We start from the raw sequence: 16,750 nt of genomic DNA, 5'->3' as shown, positions 1-16,750 counted from the left end.
AAAATTCTCACTGAGAAATTATCATGCATTGGTTTAACGTACACTACTATTGGACAACTTGACGCCAACAAACCAATCATCTTGTCGGTACTAAATATGATATCATCACGATTTGGCAAAGCACACACAATGACGTCATGTAGTTTAAAGCGTTTGTGTTTACGTCTTTCTGGTTTCAGTGTTAAACTTGTAATAAAATGGTAGTTTAATGCAATACATTATAGATTTATTTTTACAGAATATATAGAACTTTGGGTTTTGAAAATTATCTCTGGACCGTGAATAAAATACAAAGTTAAAGCAATACCCAGAACAGTAAAGTAGTTTATGTCGTTTTTATATACATGGATGTTTAGCCGATATATGCTATATCAAAATAAAGGCTTTAAAAAAAAAAAAAAAAAAACCCCAAATAGCTGGGGTAATAAATAGAATAACAAACTCGGTACCAGTTATCATCAAATTTAAGTCCCTCATGAAATAATTTTCACTTGTCACTCGCTAAACCTTGTGACAAGTGAAAATTATTTCACTTGGGACATAAATTTGATAATAACTGGTAACTTGTTTATTATCCTCTATATAGGTTTTCTGACATATGGTAATTATGACACATGGTTCAAAGTGGAAGAAGAAACTTATCACTGGATGATATTCTAAGTAATTAGAAGCAAGGGTACATACTTAGCCTTCTCAAAAGACAAGACAATGCATACCGTGTCCTTTGATAAAGCAGTTATTGATCGGGGAAATAACCCAGTGGCTCCAGTCAGTGGAATTGGTCACCCAGCAGACCACACCTCAAACACCAACTCCAACCACTAAACTAAACCGGCTAACTATAAATACCGGTACATATGAAAAATAGGATTTTAAGAATCAGGGTCAGTGTTTATAAAACTTTAGTCTCGATTCAAGTCTTTAATGGCATCACATGCAAAACATGCATGTGTTGCCATGACAGTAAAGACTCGGACTCTATTAAGAGTATTGAGTCTAGACTCAAAAGGTTTATAAGCGGGGCCTGTATCATAATTGCACAACATTTTTTTTTTTTTTTAAAGTTAAATATTCAAAATGCTCTCTCCTTCTACATGGTATACATGTATTAATTTTTCCGTGAACTTTGTTCATGCTGTAAAAAACTAAGATGAATAAATGAAAAAACCAACTGGAAATGATTGTTTAGCTACTGGTAAGTTATCTCCATTTTCATCTTTATTGCCAGACAAGTACGCCCCAGACATGTGATTGAGTCATAAACTCATCATTAAGACGCATGGGTGTTGTGTTGAATTACCACCAACCATGATATATATTCACATACTTCATCTGAATACCATCAGTTGCAGTACCTTCATGGTCATAATTATATCTGCAGATTTTATGGAATTTGCAGTTTCAAATTTGTCAATATTGTGTTACACAGAAAGATATTATCCCGCACATTTCTGGACAAACAAGGCTTGTGGTTTTATAACTTGCTTGCCTTTGATATTCAGTACCATTTCATTCCCAATTTTTAAGACAAAATTCCCTGTCTAAACTGAAAACATTTCTAACTTTTTCTTTTATTATTTATCTATATATGGTAAATCTATACACATGCATTTACAGAGTTGAAGATAACTACAGTGAATCCCCTCTAAACCAAACACCCTTGAGACCAAGACAAATGTTTGGTTTTTTTAGAGGGATCCGGTTTAGAGAGGTTAAGTTCTGTCCTGTTTTTTAAAAAGGGACTCTGTAAAACGTCTGGTTTTGAGGGAATTCCAGTTTATTGAGGGTCCGGTCTTGAGAGGTTTCACTGTACATTTAATTGTATTTACTTGTTTAAGCATTCTGAGAGTACTGCTAACATGATCCCTACCAGGCCCAACAAATTTTCGTACGTCCTAAGTTTAAGGGTCATAACTCTGTGAACAAGAGTACCGGTGACATATATGATATGCCCGTTAGGAGTTTGCTGGAAAACCATATGATGTTCAGAATATAAACAAATTATTTGATTTATTTGTATCACAGAGACCTAGTAATAGTATGCAACACACCACCATCCCAAGTTGTTCGTACATGTGAGGTTTAATGGTCCTGTATGCATCTGTATGCAAAATATGATCCAGACAAGGATTTACTGTTATGTGCAGTAGACCATAAAAAGTAGGTCACAGTGACCTAGTAATAGTATGCGACACACCGCCATCCCAAGTTGTGCCTACATGTGAGATTTGATGGTTCTGTATGCATCTGTGCGCAAGATATGATCCGGACAAGGATTTACTGTTATGTACAGTAAACCATGAAAAGTAGGTCACAGTGACCTAGTAATAGTATGTGACACACTGCCATCCCATGTTGTTCCTATATGTGAGGTTTGATGATCCTATATGCCTCTGTATATAAGATATGGTCCAGACAAGAAAAAGTTAACAGGCATTGCAAAAAACAATCCGAAAAACAAATTTTCATAGCTCCTAAGTTAAGGGCCATAACTGTGAAAAATGGGTAAATTGCCATGAAAGTCAAACTTGATCCTTAACAGAAGATGATAAAGCTATACACAAAATGTTAGCTCAATATCTTGAGGCTTTGCCAAAAAATAAAAATCTGGAAAACAAATTTCTGTATCTCCTTAGTTCAAGGGCAATAACTCTGTCTAAAATGAACTTTACCACAGAGCTATGTCCCGCCCCTAATGATTATATGACCTAAAGAAAATGTTGTTAAAATTTTTATATATTTCTTTCATCAAAATTTCACTAAGTGCAACATATTTCTGAAAAAAAACCCACCCCATGTTTTACTAATAGTAATATTAATCCCACATCCATGAATATAGTCGACCTATGCAGGGCTTCTAGACTATGGTAGTCCATGGCTAGTGATATTCAATGTTGGGCTAGTAAATAACTACCATTGCCATGCCCGATGGCTAGTGCATTTAAGTATATTTTGTAAATATAAATGTTCTGTCCCCACAGCCATCCCACAATCTTAGTGTTTTTAACTTATAATTTAAGCTCTATCTCCCTCTTTAGGCGACATTATTACTATTAGTAAAATTGTATTAATTTAAAGTAAAGTATTGTTGGTGAATTTTTAATCGTGGCTAGTAAATATTAAAAATCACTGATCCCATAGCTAGTGGATTTTATAAATATTCTAGAAGCCCTGACCTATGTATCATCTGTTAGCAGGTGCCACACCAACTGTACCTGTATGTTTTAACAGACACCACAGTGAAAGCAGTGAAAACAGCAATTCATGCCCCAAGATGATTTCTTGAAATTAAATTACTTTTGGCTGATCAGGTTTTACGCTGTGTAAACCTTTAAGCCAATTACTGACCTGCAGATGGGCAACATGTTACTACAACCAGTTCTCCAAAGTTTGCCAGGCAGAAAAATGGCTAAATTACAGCTCACTTAAAAATCCCTTTGATCTGGATTCTTCGTCTGACTAACACTTACAAAATAAAGCAGTCAAACGCGTCTTAAGCAGACATCTGTGGTGGATAGAAAGGTCACTTCTTAAGATGGGGGGGGGGGGGGGGGGGGGTATGTACTGCACTGAACATTGCATATATAAACATGTCTTAAGGAGCCATCTAATTCAATATGAAAGGCTGCCTCTTAATTAAGATATGGGGATACAGATACAGGTAAATTTGTACTACACTGAACATTATAGAGATAAACCTGTCTTCAGCAGACGTCTTAATTGTGTATAGAAAGGCCACCTCTTAAGATAGGGGGATGCCAATACAGGTTAATTTGTACTAAAAGGAACATTATATATATATATATATAAATATATATACAGAACTTCACATACGTTGTTTCGCTTCCTATTTATTGCATAAGTTTATTTTGCTCAAGAATATATACCAGGAGACCGCACAGCGGTCTCGTGGTATGTACTTTCACAAAATAAACAAGTACAATGAATAGGATGTGAAAACAACGTATGTGAAGTTCTGTATTTATTACATACGTTCTTTTATGTTTTACCAAAAAAAAAAATTCATTTAACGTCATAACAACACTTTGTTAAATCTATGACCAAAACTCCGTTCGTGGATTTACATAACGTTAAAAATCATACTCTGCGGCAGCCTTGTGTAATGTTTCAAATACGATATGACATCATTTGTAAATCATACATGACGTCGGGAAATAAAAGGCGCTAACTACAGTAAAAATGAAATGGGAATTCCCCATTTAAAAGTTCCGGTCCAGATCACACATATGTGCGATACAAAGTAAATTTATCATTCGGTTGGTTCCACAAATCTCTATCTAGTGCCTCATCTATATCCCCTTCCGTGAATTCACTGCCCCTCCCCCATTCCATTTAGTATCAAATAACTGTTATATATTAGAGACTATGCAAGGTGCTGTTTTGCCTGTGGCAAAAATGCATACATACAAGAATCCTATTTGTTTTTGTCTGTGTGTTTGTTGTTGTTATTTTGTCAGATGCTAAATAGTTGCAGTTTAAAACATGTTGAATGTATCATGAAACAAAACTTAGGACTTTCCTATCCAATTTTTCTCTTGACAGTCCATTAGATTACATCGTGTTCTGATATATCAAAGACTCTTCTTCATCTTCTCCATGTTGGTCATTAGTGAAATCATCAGACCAGTCATTGCCACAAAAGTCATTAGTTCAGTGACTGTTCCATGCAGTTTTGTGGTGAGTTTCTGACTAAATATGATTACAAATAATGCCTTGATGTTGTTATGAAGATCAGCCTCTATGTATGTAACAGAAGCCGTGTAGACAAGTGTTACCAAATGTAAGGCACTTAACAACCAACAATGTGCTGAGGTATTACTCAGCAAACACTTTGGGTTTTTCTAATGTAATACTGTGCAGTCTGATCATTACAATACTTGGCAACCAACTGCTGGTACGTTTGCTCTCTTCATTAATGAAGATTACCCAAGAGCAGTATTTCTGACATGAATGAAATGTGCAACAGCAAATACAGTTGTAAACAGAGTAAGCACATGGCACCAAACCCATAAACATCTAGTTACCACTTGATGCTATAGCCAAGAACATCCTGGTTCTGGTATGAATGGTACGGTCTGCACATATTTATGTTTATGTTTGAGGAACAGCAGTGTCTGGTTCATTATAATGCAAACACCAGACATTATCCACAGGACGGTGAAGAATCAAACTCCTCAAAATGTTGAGGTGAAGAAATTTACATTTTAAAAAAATAATCAAAAAAACAAAAAAACAACCCACACCCTTGAACATAATTAAATGCCCCAAATGATACAGTGATACTAATCTAATATAGATTATATGTAAGGAAGTTGTTTCTACCACTGTGAATTGGACATGGAGAATTAAAATGGTGAAATTGAAACGAATTAGATGCAATTGAATTTTTTGTGCCCCTGACAAATGAAAGTATTGTAGTGGACTAACAATGACTGTTTTGCTTTCATTGGTTAAAACATCCACCGGAAATCAATTTCTGCCATGAATGAAAAAAACCCCAGACCTCCCCCAAGTGGTGAACAAAATGCTAAATGCATGCAATACCCATTTGGCACCATACCCAGAAACATAATGGTTACTATATGTACATGTACTTATCAATGGGGTTACAGCCTGTAAATGTCACACTGAATATTATGTTTTAAAGAGTAGTACGTTTCCCACCTAGGGTTTCTCACAGAGGGTAATAAGGGTGAAATTGGGTACTCTAAAAATCTTGGAACTTAATGGACATGTATATTTTAAAATTAGATATAGTAAGTAACTGTCATTTAAAATTTATCAATGTTTATGAAATGCAGTGTCCAATTTCAAACCATTTCACACCCATAACCACCTATACAATAAGGGAACTCATAGTTTGTTTTATGTTAAATATGTACCCTCAAATTATTTTCTGGCAGAATACCTGCCACACCAGTAAATGTCACACCAGGTTATGTTTTGAAGAACAGTACTCCAGTTTCATTACCCTGTATAAATAAATATCAACTCCACCTGACAAAACAGTTTCTGACATGAATGAGATATACAAACAGGCAACTAAATTCTCAGTACTGTGCTTTAGTTTCGCCACCCTGCATATAAATATCAAACCCATCTGGCAAATCAGTTTCCAACATTAATGAAACATGCGATGGGCAACTAAATTCTCAGTATACAGTGCTCATTTGGCACCATACCCACACACATAAGTTACAAGATGTAGGATGAATGGTGACAGCCGGTAAATGTCATACTATATGTATAGTATGTATCTGTTGAGGAGCGCCTATCTCCAGTTCCATTACAGTATATACACACCTGTAGCATCTGTAAACCCATTCTACCTGGCCTCTTTTGTTGTGCGCAGGTTTATTTACTTGGGAGCAATTTTCATCATGTTTCTGCGGCATTCATACATAGCAGGTATACCTTTTCCCAAGTAAACATTCCATAAACATGTTGCCATACAGTGCAAAGGGTATCGGTGGCTCTTGAAAGGTACCGCAGTTGTCACAATGTGACATTGTATTAAGAGACTGGGGCTTTGGAAAACATTCCTTTTTTTGGCATTGTGCATGCCATCATTAATACATACATGTATGTAGGTTCATATAGCTGTAGCTGAATAGGAAGCTGAGTTTTTTTGGGGCATGTTTTCACTCTAATATGTTCATATACTTACCATTTGTGACACCCAATAGCCGATATGTATTTTTGTGCTGGGGTGTCGTTAAACAAACATTCAATCAATCCATCTCTATAGGATTTTCTTTCCTTTTTAAAGCTCGGAGATGAAAATGACATTGCATGGGCAAAAATCTGAAAAGCTTTGCAAAAACTTGAAAAGAGAAGTTATTAATGTGTGCTTTTCATAAAAAAAAAAGAGAGAGAGAGAGAGAGAACAGGACCCAATGTATTGTACTAAAACTTACAAATACTGTGCATTCCATCAATCAAATGTACTGTTATGACATGCCGGCAGCTTCAATAAATACTAACAGATATTTGATTGGCTATGATGTTTTTTTTCCCTCTCTCAGCAGTCCTATTTTAGCCCTATTGCTGATGTTATAAAAACAATTTGTCTGGTCAAAGGCAATACATGTACTACTGTACTCAGAACCTTCTATCAAGCTACTTGTGAATAAGGCAAGGAATTTCCTAAAAACAGGCAAGATGACTTGAAAGAAAAGGAAAGGAATATTTGTTTAACAACACCTGGATGGGATGGGAGAAAACTTGAGTCCATTGAGGGCAATCAATTATGTGACCCACCACACTTCAGGGGAACACTATATCTTTGTGCTACATGTTCTGCCCCTCAAGAAGACCCTATTTCCGTGTTGATTTTAGGTGACCGGCACAAGGTCAAAAATTATTCTATTCGGGCATCATAAAAGAAAAATGTTGCCGTAGAATATATTTTCAAAATTATTTAGTAAAATCACAGCTTTAAAGGGAGAAATTTATAGATACTAGAAAGCATTTTGTTCAGTATCGAGTTGCGATTAGTTACACAAGTGTATGAGATCATTGCACAATTTTAAAACTAAAACAGTAGTTGCTAACCAATTTTTAATTGATTAGAAATATAGCTGATCAAGATTCTGAAAACAAAATGTTCCTTGTAAACAAATACAAAAATATAACATTTGGCTGCTATGTTGCCGTCCACAATTATTTATGGATTATTGTTAACATTCTCATTTAATTAAATGGAACAGTTTGAAATTTTGATCCCAGAACTACAATGTAGTAGCTGTTTATGTATTTCAATTGAAAAATGAAAAAAAAAAATATATATAGCCAAATATAACCATTATAAACAATTTATTTTTGTTCTTACATCAAATTAAGGTGTCTAACAATTCAAAATGAAAATACATGAACTATTATTTGACTGAGGTTCTATAGGGAAGCAAATAAATACAACAGTAGGCTGTTTACTAACTATATTTCATACAATCTATTTTTGTTCTGATACCTCCAATTAAGGAAAGTAAAAGGAAAGAAATGCTTTATTTAACCAAGAACCACTGCCACCACTTTTTTTTTTTTGATTAGCAGCATGCAATCTTTTACATGCACCATCCCACAAACAGGATAGTGCATACCATGGCCTCTGTTATATCATTTGTGGAACACTGGCTGGAATGAAAAATAGCCCAATGGACCCATCGACAGGGATCAATCACAGACCGATCACACATCATGTGAGCACTTTAACACTGGGCTACATCCCGTGTTTCCAATTAAGGTATCTGGTAATTCAAAGAAGAAAACACCAATAGATCCTGTTTTCTGTAATTGGCTTGGGGAAAAAACCTAACTGGATGTGTTTTTGTGCTGTGCAGTACAGCTATTTTCCTGCTTCTCCAATTACTAGCAGTGTCCATCCATCATTGAATAGAGGGAGCTGACCCGGATCAATATCACAGTCTTAATTACAGAATGTCTGTCTCTCTGTCCACTCCATCATTGTCTCTTATTAAGTTGTTTTCAAATGTGATGTCGTGTGGAGAACCAAGATTAGCTTTTTCATTACAGGCCAAACTTTCCTGTATGGCAGTGATATCCTATTTAGTGTCTACAAATATATATGATAAAAATCCCATGATGGCACATGAAAAGGGTTTTATGATGTACAATGCATATATGGCAACTGATGAAAAGATAAGACTTTTCTGTAAGTTAGTGATATCCTATTTGGTGCCTACATGTACATGTCTATATGATAGAAATCCTAAGATGGCATATAAAAAGGGGTTTTGTGATGTATATGCATATGTTAAGCAATGAAAAGATGCATATCATATTGCAAAAAAAAAACCCACCCCAAAATAATAATAATAATGCACTGTATATTGCCATGCAATAGCAGACTCCTTAATAAGCCGACCCTAAATATCAAGTACAAAATCATGGGCCTTATGTATAAGCCAAAGTCATCTTTTGTCCAGTTGTACATTGTACTGATTTCAATAATACTGTCAACAAATAGACTTGTGCTTGTCTTTTTCATTATATACTTTTTTCCCTTTAATTATTACAGACATGGTAATCGTTATTGCAATGCTAACATCATCCATGCCCTGCAAAAATAATTTAGCACCGATAAATCATAACAGGAAAATAAACAATTCAAGCTGTAGCAACATATCACTGCACATAAGTAATTAAATTATTCACTGGACAACAAATAATAAACTCATTAACTCCCTATTTTCCCTACAAACAGAAATACACAATTCTGTGGTACGTGACTGTTGTTCACACTAGTGACCGGCCGCAGTGGCGCAGTGGTTAAGCAATTGGACTACAGGCTGGTAGGTACAGGGTTCGCAGCCCGGTACTGGCTCCAACCCAGAACTAGTTCTTACGGGCTCAATAGGTAGGTATAAGGCCACTACACCCTCTTCTCGCTCATTAACCAGTAACGAACTAACAACTAACCTACTGAGGTGTGTGCCCAGGACAGCATGCTTGAACCTTAATTGGATATAAGCACGGAAATAAGTTGACATCAATCAATCAGACTAGAGTAGGTGGCGATCCAATAAAATAAGAGCTTACAAAATGATATAGATATAAGTGTCAGGAGTGAAGGAAAGCTAATATAAACTGATCAAGTCTAGTTCACTTGTCATAAGGTATGGTCATGTGACAAATGTGGGAGCAATTATTGTCGTGAAATTCATGTCATGTTTTTTTAAGTCAGTAATGTTAATAATGAGCTTAATTTATTTCTGGCATTACTTTACAGTTTAATGCACCCTCCCAACAAAACAATTATATTAGAAATATAATACTTTTTTGAAGAAAAAACACTGTTTAAACTTTTGTATCTTAAATTTGCTATATGAAAGACTGGTAATGTCAATCAAAGATGGCGGATGTTTTTACCATTGAACAATAAAACAAGTACATTTTTTAAATTATATATCAAACTTATAATGCATTCAAGAACAAAAAAGTACATAATATTGCATGATGGGGTGTTTTTCATACAAATTATTGGTACATAAGCTGTGAAAGGCTTCAAGAGTCTGATCAAAATTTATAAGTCGCAGTCGGGAGTGTTTTCGATCAGGATTTTATTAACCAATTTGTTGCCTCTGTGTATAAGCCGACTCACTTCTTTTGGAAAGTGTTTCTAGACTTCAAAAGTCGGCTAATACACAGCAATATACAGTATAGATGTGTGTCCACACTAAGATGCATTCATGTTTGCTACATAATATACATATAAGTATACATGTACACACAGACACATGGATAAATTGATAGGTAGTTGAAACTGTGTGTAGAATGAATACATGGATGGACAGCATGTATTAATGGGTAGATAAAGGAATGATGGATGGATAAATGGATGAACTTGTTGAACTATATGGATGGATAGAAGGAAGGATGGATGGATGGATGGATGGATGGATGGATGGATGGATGGATGGATGGATGGATGGATGGAAGGATGGATGGATGGATGGATGGATGGATGGATGGATGGATGGATGGATGGATAGAAGGATGGATGGATGGATGGATGGATGGATGGGTCGATGGATGGATGGAAGGAAGGATGGATGGATGGATAGATAAAGGAATGATGGATAGATAAATGGATGAACTTGATGAACTATATATGGATGGATGGATGGATGGATGGATGGACAGCATGTATTAATGGGTAAAGGAATGATGGATAGATAAATGGATGAACTTGATGAACTATATAGATGGATGGATGGATGGATGGATGGACAGCATGAATTAATGGATAGATAAAGGAACTTGGATGGATAGATGAACTAGATGGATGGATGGATGGATGGATGGACATGTATTAATGGATAAAGGAATGATAGATGGATAGATGAACTGGATGGATGGATGGACAGAATGTATTAGTGGATAGACAAAGGAATAATGGATAGAGAGATGGGGTGATTGGATGGATGGATGGATTGTTGCATGCATGCATGCATGCATGTGTAAAATGACACCAAAAGCAGAAAAAAAGGATGTATATATTGTAGACACACATTATGTTCCAGTACAACTATCCAAGTACCTATTTTTGCTTGAAAAGTACAACAAAACCTACAAAAATGTGTGAAGATTAAAAGTGTCAAGACCTTAAATCAGTGTGTTAAATCTCAGTTATCCAGTGGTAAATAAATATTTAGTCGTCAAATACCTATTGTGTTGCAATGCATAAATATCGAGACTTAAGGACTTCTATACAAAAACATGTGAACAGACTCTCGACATATTATTTGCACTACTACGCTGGAATGTTTGTCGGAAAGCAGTGACCATAGCCTGTTAACATACAGGCTTCTCGATGAACCATAAACGTGTATGTAACCCAGGAGCAGCTGTCAGGGGAGCTGTATGGGGTGGGACAGAGAGAGATTCATGTGCCAATCACCTGTCAGCGCCATGGTGACATCACCACGCAAACCACATTACACCCTGTCAGGCAGATTAGCCCTCTTCCTTATGAGTTAATGTGGAAAGTTCAATGCCAGCATCAGCATCAATGTTATGTTCATGTACAGACAGATACACAGTGTAGATTTAAACTTATCAAAGCAGCCACCTGCCGGTAGATGCCAAAGTATTATTATCCCAAATCATCTAATGGAATAAACAGTAACCTGTGTTAAATAGCAGCCCAGTAGGTCAGCTTAGGGCCATTCCAGAAATAATTACATGACAGGGTCAGGAATGGAGGCATCAAAATTGTTATGCATGTCTGGTTTGTTGCCACATTTTTTTACTTTATGTTTGATTCTACAGTAGTGAGTATATAATTATATTTTTTTTCTTCTAATTTTCATTATTATTATTCATACCTACCTAGTGCTAGCACAACAATGCTATACAACCCTAGGTTATAACTCAGGGTCATATAGCATTTTTGTTGTGCTAGCACAGTAAATTGAATATGAGTATATAAGAATTCCATAGAGCTCTATTTTTAAGGGTATTTCCCCGTTTTAAAGTCACATACTCATTTTTTACTCATTGCAACTTTATTCAAATGTGTTACACGTTTGTAGATTAACCATTTAATCACATGCATTAAAGACACATCCCATGTATGTACACTGTACATCCCATGTATGTACACTGTATATCCCATGTACATGTATGTACACTGTATATCCCATGTATGTACACTGTATATCCCAACCCCTGCTTAACAGAGGGAATCTCTTCAGTGGATTTGACTGTAGATATTACTTAATTACATTTTTTGTAAAACATTAATTTTACAGACATGCATCACTGCAAAGAAAAAAAAGACAAAGAAACAAAATCCAAACTCATATGAATGTTTTCTGTAAATACCAGGGGATCAAAATAACTTGGAAATTTATAAGCATTCAGCCAGTTTTATGAATTTATTTTGTGATACATTTAGAACTCTTCAACCATTTATAGAAAGACTGCAGTAGTATTCCCAAAACAAGGGTCTCAGCAATTTCTGACAACAAATCTTCAGTGGATTTGACTGTAGATATGACTCAATAGCATGAATTAAATACACTGCACACGCACATGCAAACACAAACACACCACACACATGTACAACATGTATTCAGTGATGGGGCGGGACATAGCCCAGTGGTAAAGTGCTCGCTTGATACGTGGTCGGTCTAGGATCGATCCCCACTCGTAGGCCCATTGGGCTATTTCTCGTTCCAGCCAGTGCACCACAACTGGTATATCAAAGGCTGTGGTATGTGCTATCCTGTCTGTGGGATGGTGCATATAAAAGACCCCTTGCTACTTATGGGAAAATGTAGTGGGTTTTCTCTCCAAGATTATGTCAAAATTACCAAATGTTTGCTATCCAATAGTCTACGATTAATAAATCAATGTCGTTAAACAAAACAAACTCTTTAACTTTAGTATTCAGTGATGCAACTAACAGCCATCACCACTGAGCAGCTTGGATCTCTGAAAAGAAGCATCATTAGTAGAAATGTCAGACTTACGACATCCCAGTTCGTCACTGTCATCTCCGCAATCATTGTCGGAATCACACAGCCAGTCCCTCTTGACACAGCGCCCATTATCACAGGTTATGTCATCACCTGGGCAGGTGGGCAGCACACCTGAAACACATAACACAACAACGATGAGTGCTGGCAGCATTAAAACCTGATGAAAATTAACAGATCATTATAATCTTTCCATTAAATAAGAAAATAAATGTTTTTTAGTAACTCCTCAACACATTTTAAACTTTGGCTGTTTGGTGACTATCATGGTTATTTTGACACTTATTCTGTAGTCATAAAAGATTCAGTTATTTAAAAAGGTCATAAGATTCTGTTCTCCAAGATTCAGTGTTAGAAGTTTATAAATGTTAGAACACTGAAACCCCTCAAAACCAGACCCTTTGTAAACAGAAATTCCCTCAAAATCGGACGTTTTTCATAGTCTCTTTTTAAATGTCAGTACAAAATGGAACTTTTCTAACCCAGAAACCCCCTAAAACTGGACTATTTATTTGGTCTCTAAATTTCAAGTTCAGAGGGGTTTCACTGTATTAATATTAGCAAGACTGTCACCTAGGTGTTGGACGATACCAGCAACTGGTTTCTGACAGAGGGTATAATGGCTACCGGTATGGCGCCATACCCAACATTTTTGTAGATTTTTTTTTTTTAAGTTGACCTTTTGACAAAATGAATGACTCTTACCATTACTGTACTGACGCCATATAACCGTAAATAAAATGTGTTCCTTCCTTACCATTACTGTATGGTTTTCGTAACTCTAACCCTAAACCTAACCCATTTTCTTTCTGGGGTTGACCCCCTATAACCCCTGTCACATTCAGCACAAACATTGTAAATATTCAATTCCATAGCACCATACCCAAAAATTTCTTTCTGGCAGAAATACTGACTGGGGATGGGTCCAGTTAATTTGCTTTTCAGTTTGCAGGACCAATACTTATATTTTTGTACCATAGTTTAGTGCCCCTACCCACACCCATTTCTAATGTATGTCAGACATTCAGCATTGAAGTACATGTTGCAAAGATCTAAATATGAAGTAAAATATTTTACTTTTTTGAGTGTGTAAAACATTCATTTTACAGACAAGCATCACTGCAAATAAAAAAATAATTTAAAAAATCCATACTCAGATGAATGTTTTCTGTAAACAGCAGGGGATCAAAATAACTTGGAAATTTTTATGTATTCAGCCAGTTTTATGAATTTGTTTTTTGATGCATTTAGAACTCTTCAGCCATTTATTGAAAAACCACAGTAGTGTTCCCAATAAGTCAAGAAAGGGTCTCAGCGATTTAAATGGTACGCTCGTCAACATTATCAACATAAATAACTCCAAAAAAGTCATACATGTAAATATAGTCTGAGAAATGTGACATTCTTGGCAATATTAGTTAAAACTGTCAAGTTTATCTCACTTAAACTCTGCTCTTCGTGCATTATGATCTGAAACTACAATGTAGCACCAGTGCTTAGTGATTTCCCTAGAAATTTGGCAAGGCTACCAGAATTTAATTTTGGATACCAGACTTCAAGAACCCAGTATCCCACCGGGATACCATATAATGTTTTTTTTTTTTTAAATAACAGTATTTTCGAGTTCGTACCCAGTCTAATGCTATTCCATAACAATATCTCCCCCAACTCGTCTAATGCAACACTCGAGTAACAGCAACGTAGCAATAGACTGGGAACCACTAAGTCGCTATTGTTTTTGTTGGATGTTTCCTCCCTTCAAATTTTATTTGAGATATTGATTCTACATCTGCAGAAAATTGATACAGGTACACATTTAGGTTTATCATTAATAATGTCAGAAATACTTAAAAATTACTGCTAAATATTAATTTATGTTAGTATTATTAAAAAATAGATTATGTTTGATTGCAAATTTCACAAATTCTGTGATTACGGTGTTGCAATAGACTGGGAACGAGAACAGTGTCGTCCAAGTTTGTTACAGTGTTATTTATGAATTTCATTTAAGTGGGATACTAAATTCTCAGATGGGATACCAGATTTTGAAATGTTAGTATCCAACTGCGATAGTGCCCCAAATTTTTAATCTCAAACACTGTGGTAGACCAAACACTTTTGGGGCATTTTCACCATTTTCGGGGCACTTGTTTTTCATTAAAAATACACAAAGAATTAATTGAAATAAACATTAATGTAATTTATGTGCTTGCTTTAATAAAATGAATGGCAAAAGATATAAAAGGCATATTTTATTAATTAATAATACCTTTTTGGGTGTTTTATAAAGGCAATTTTAGAATTAATTAGTGAAAAAGGCTTGTTTAATCTTAGGGTAGCATGGTGCTGATTAAGGCAAAATGGTGCTAGACTATTGAAGCATGGTGCTGCACCATACTAAAACAAGCTAGGGAAAACACTAACTACTGTGCTCAACAGCTGAAGTTAGTTTTAACGAGATCGGCTTTTGGATGTCAAACATTGGGTAATTTTTACATGTAGTTGCAGAGGACACCTGCTAAAAAATTTCATTAACACTTTCCCAGACAACTGTCTTTTTTGTATCACTTTCTGCCGAAATAAAGCTGGTAAAATAGCTATTGGATCTTTGACAGGTTAAATTTCTCTTTTGAGTGATTCAATATACTGCCATTTTTTTTTTTAAATAACTGAAATGAAATTGAATTAAGCTTCTTATTATAAGTAAAAATATATTTAGAATAGATCAGTGCAGTGTACTTAATTTGCTGTTGACAGTTCGGCAATTTGTATACATGTAGATGTTTAACTGTGGACAGGTTATTATTGTTTTGTTTTGATATAATTTAACAATATCAAATAACTTTGTGTGTTGTATGAAAGATTAAAAAAAATATATAAATGATTAAACAAGTTTAAGGGCCATAACTGTGTGAAAAATTAATAAATAAGCATGGAAGTTAAACTTGATCTGCATGTAACAGTACCGGGTACATGAAAAATTAATAAATAAGCATGGAAGTTAAACTTGATCTGCATGTAACAGTACCGGGTACATGAAAAATTAATAAATAAGCATGGAAGTTAAACTTGATCTGCATGTAACAGTACCGGGTACATGATAAGACTGTACACAAAATTTCAGCTCAATATATGTAGGCATTGTGAAAAAAACATTCAGAAAACTATATGTGGGACAGACAGACAGACAGACAGAAAAACACTGAGAGGACAGAGACAAAACCTATAGGTAGGGATATAATAACAAAATGGCTTTTCCGTAACTATCTTTGGTTTCTTTAACTCTTAACAGACAATAACATGAAACATTTGATGGATGAAGATAGTATGCAGCAGCAGCATGGTAAAGACAGTCGACCTTTGGTCTATGTCCACTATTACCCAAATCTCCCCTCTATCCAGTATCTGCAGTATAAGTGCACTACCTTCCAGCAATTTAGGTTAGTCTTTCTTATACACAATAGCTTTTTTCCACAGATAACTATCTCTCAGTTATTTTTTAATAATATTGAATTGCAGCTGTTTAAATTGAGAATCAACAGATGCATTGAATATCTGGAACGAAAGTTCACAAAAACAGCTTCTCTGCCAACCAGTAATGAATATCCGCATAATCCATTGTGAAGAACCACTTAAAGGTAAGACATTGTAACTGTAACAGCACATGTCATTGCCAAATTTACAAGCTCCATTGAACAAAAAATGCAATAAAATTTAATGAAGCAACA

At 35.4% G+C, this 16,750-nt stretch overlaps 1 protein-coding gene across 1 annotated transcript in view; it reads right to left on the bottom strand.

Annotated features, from left to right (window-relative positions):
- LOC121380544 (low-density lipoprotein receptor-related protein 4-like) overlaps positions 1–16,750 on the bottom strand; it is a 111,969-nt gene that overhangs the window by 58,136 nt on the left and 37,083 nt on the right. Inside the window, exon 3 of the mRNA XM_041509398.1 lies at positions 13,017–13,136. Coding sequence (XP_041365332.1) covers positions 13,017–13,136 — 120 coding nt within the window. The remainder of the gene's footprint in view (positions 1–13,016; positions 13,137–16,750) is intronic.

The sequence above is a fragment of the Gigantopelta aegis genome, chromosome 9 (genome assembly GCF_016097555.1).
Source record: "Gigantopelta aegis isolate Gae_Host chromosome 9, Gae_host_genome, whole genome shotgun sequence".
Classification (NCBI taxonomy): domain Eukaryota; kingdom Metazoa; phylum Mollusca; class Gastropoda; order Neomphalida; family Peltospiridae; genus Gigantopelta; species Gigantopelta aegis.
Note: the sequence above shows the minus strand (reverse complement) of the source record. Positions and strands in the feature narration are given on the sequence as shown.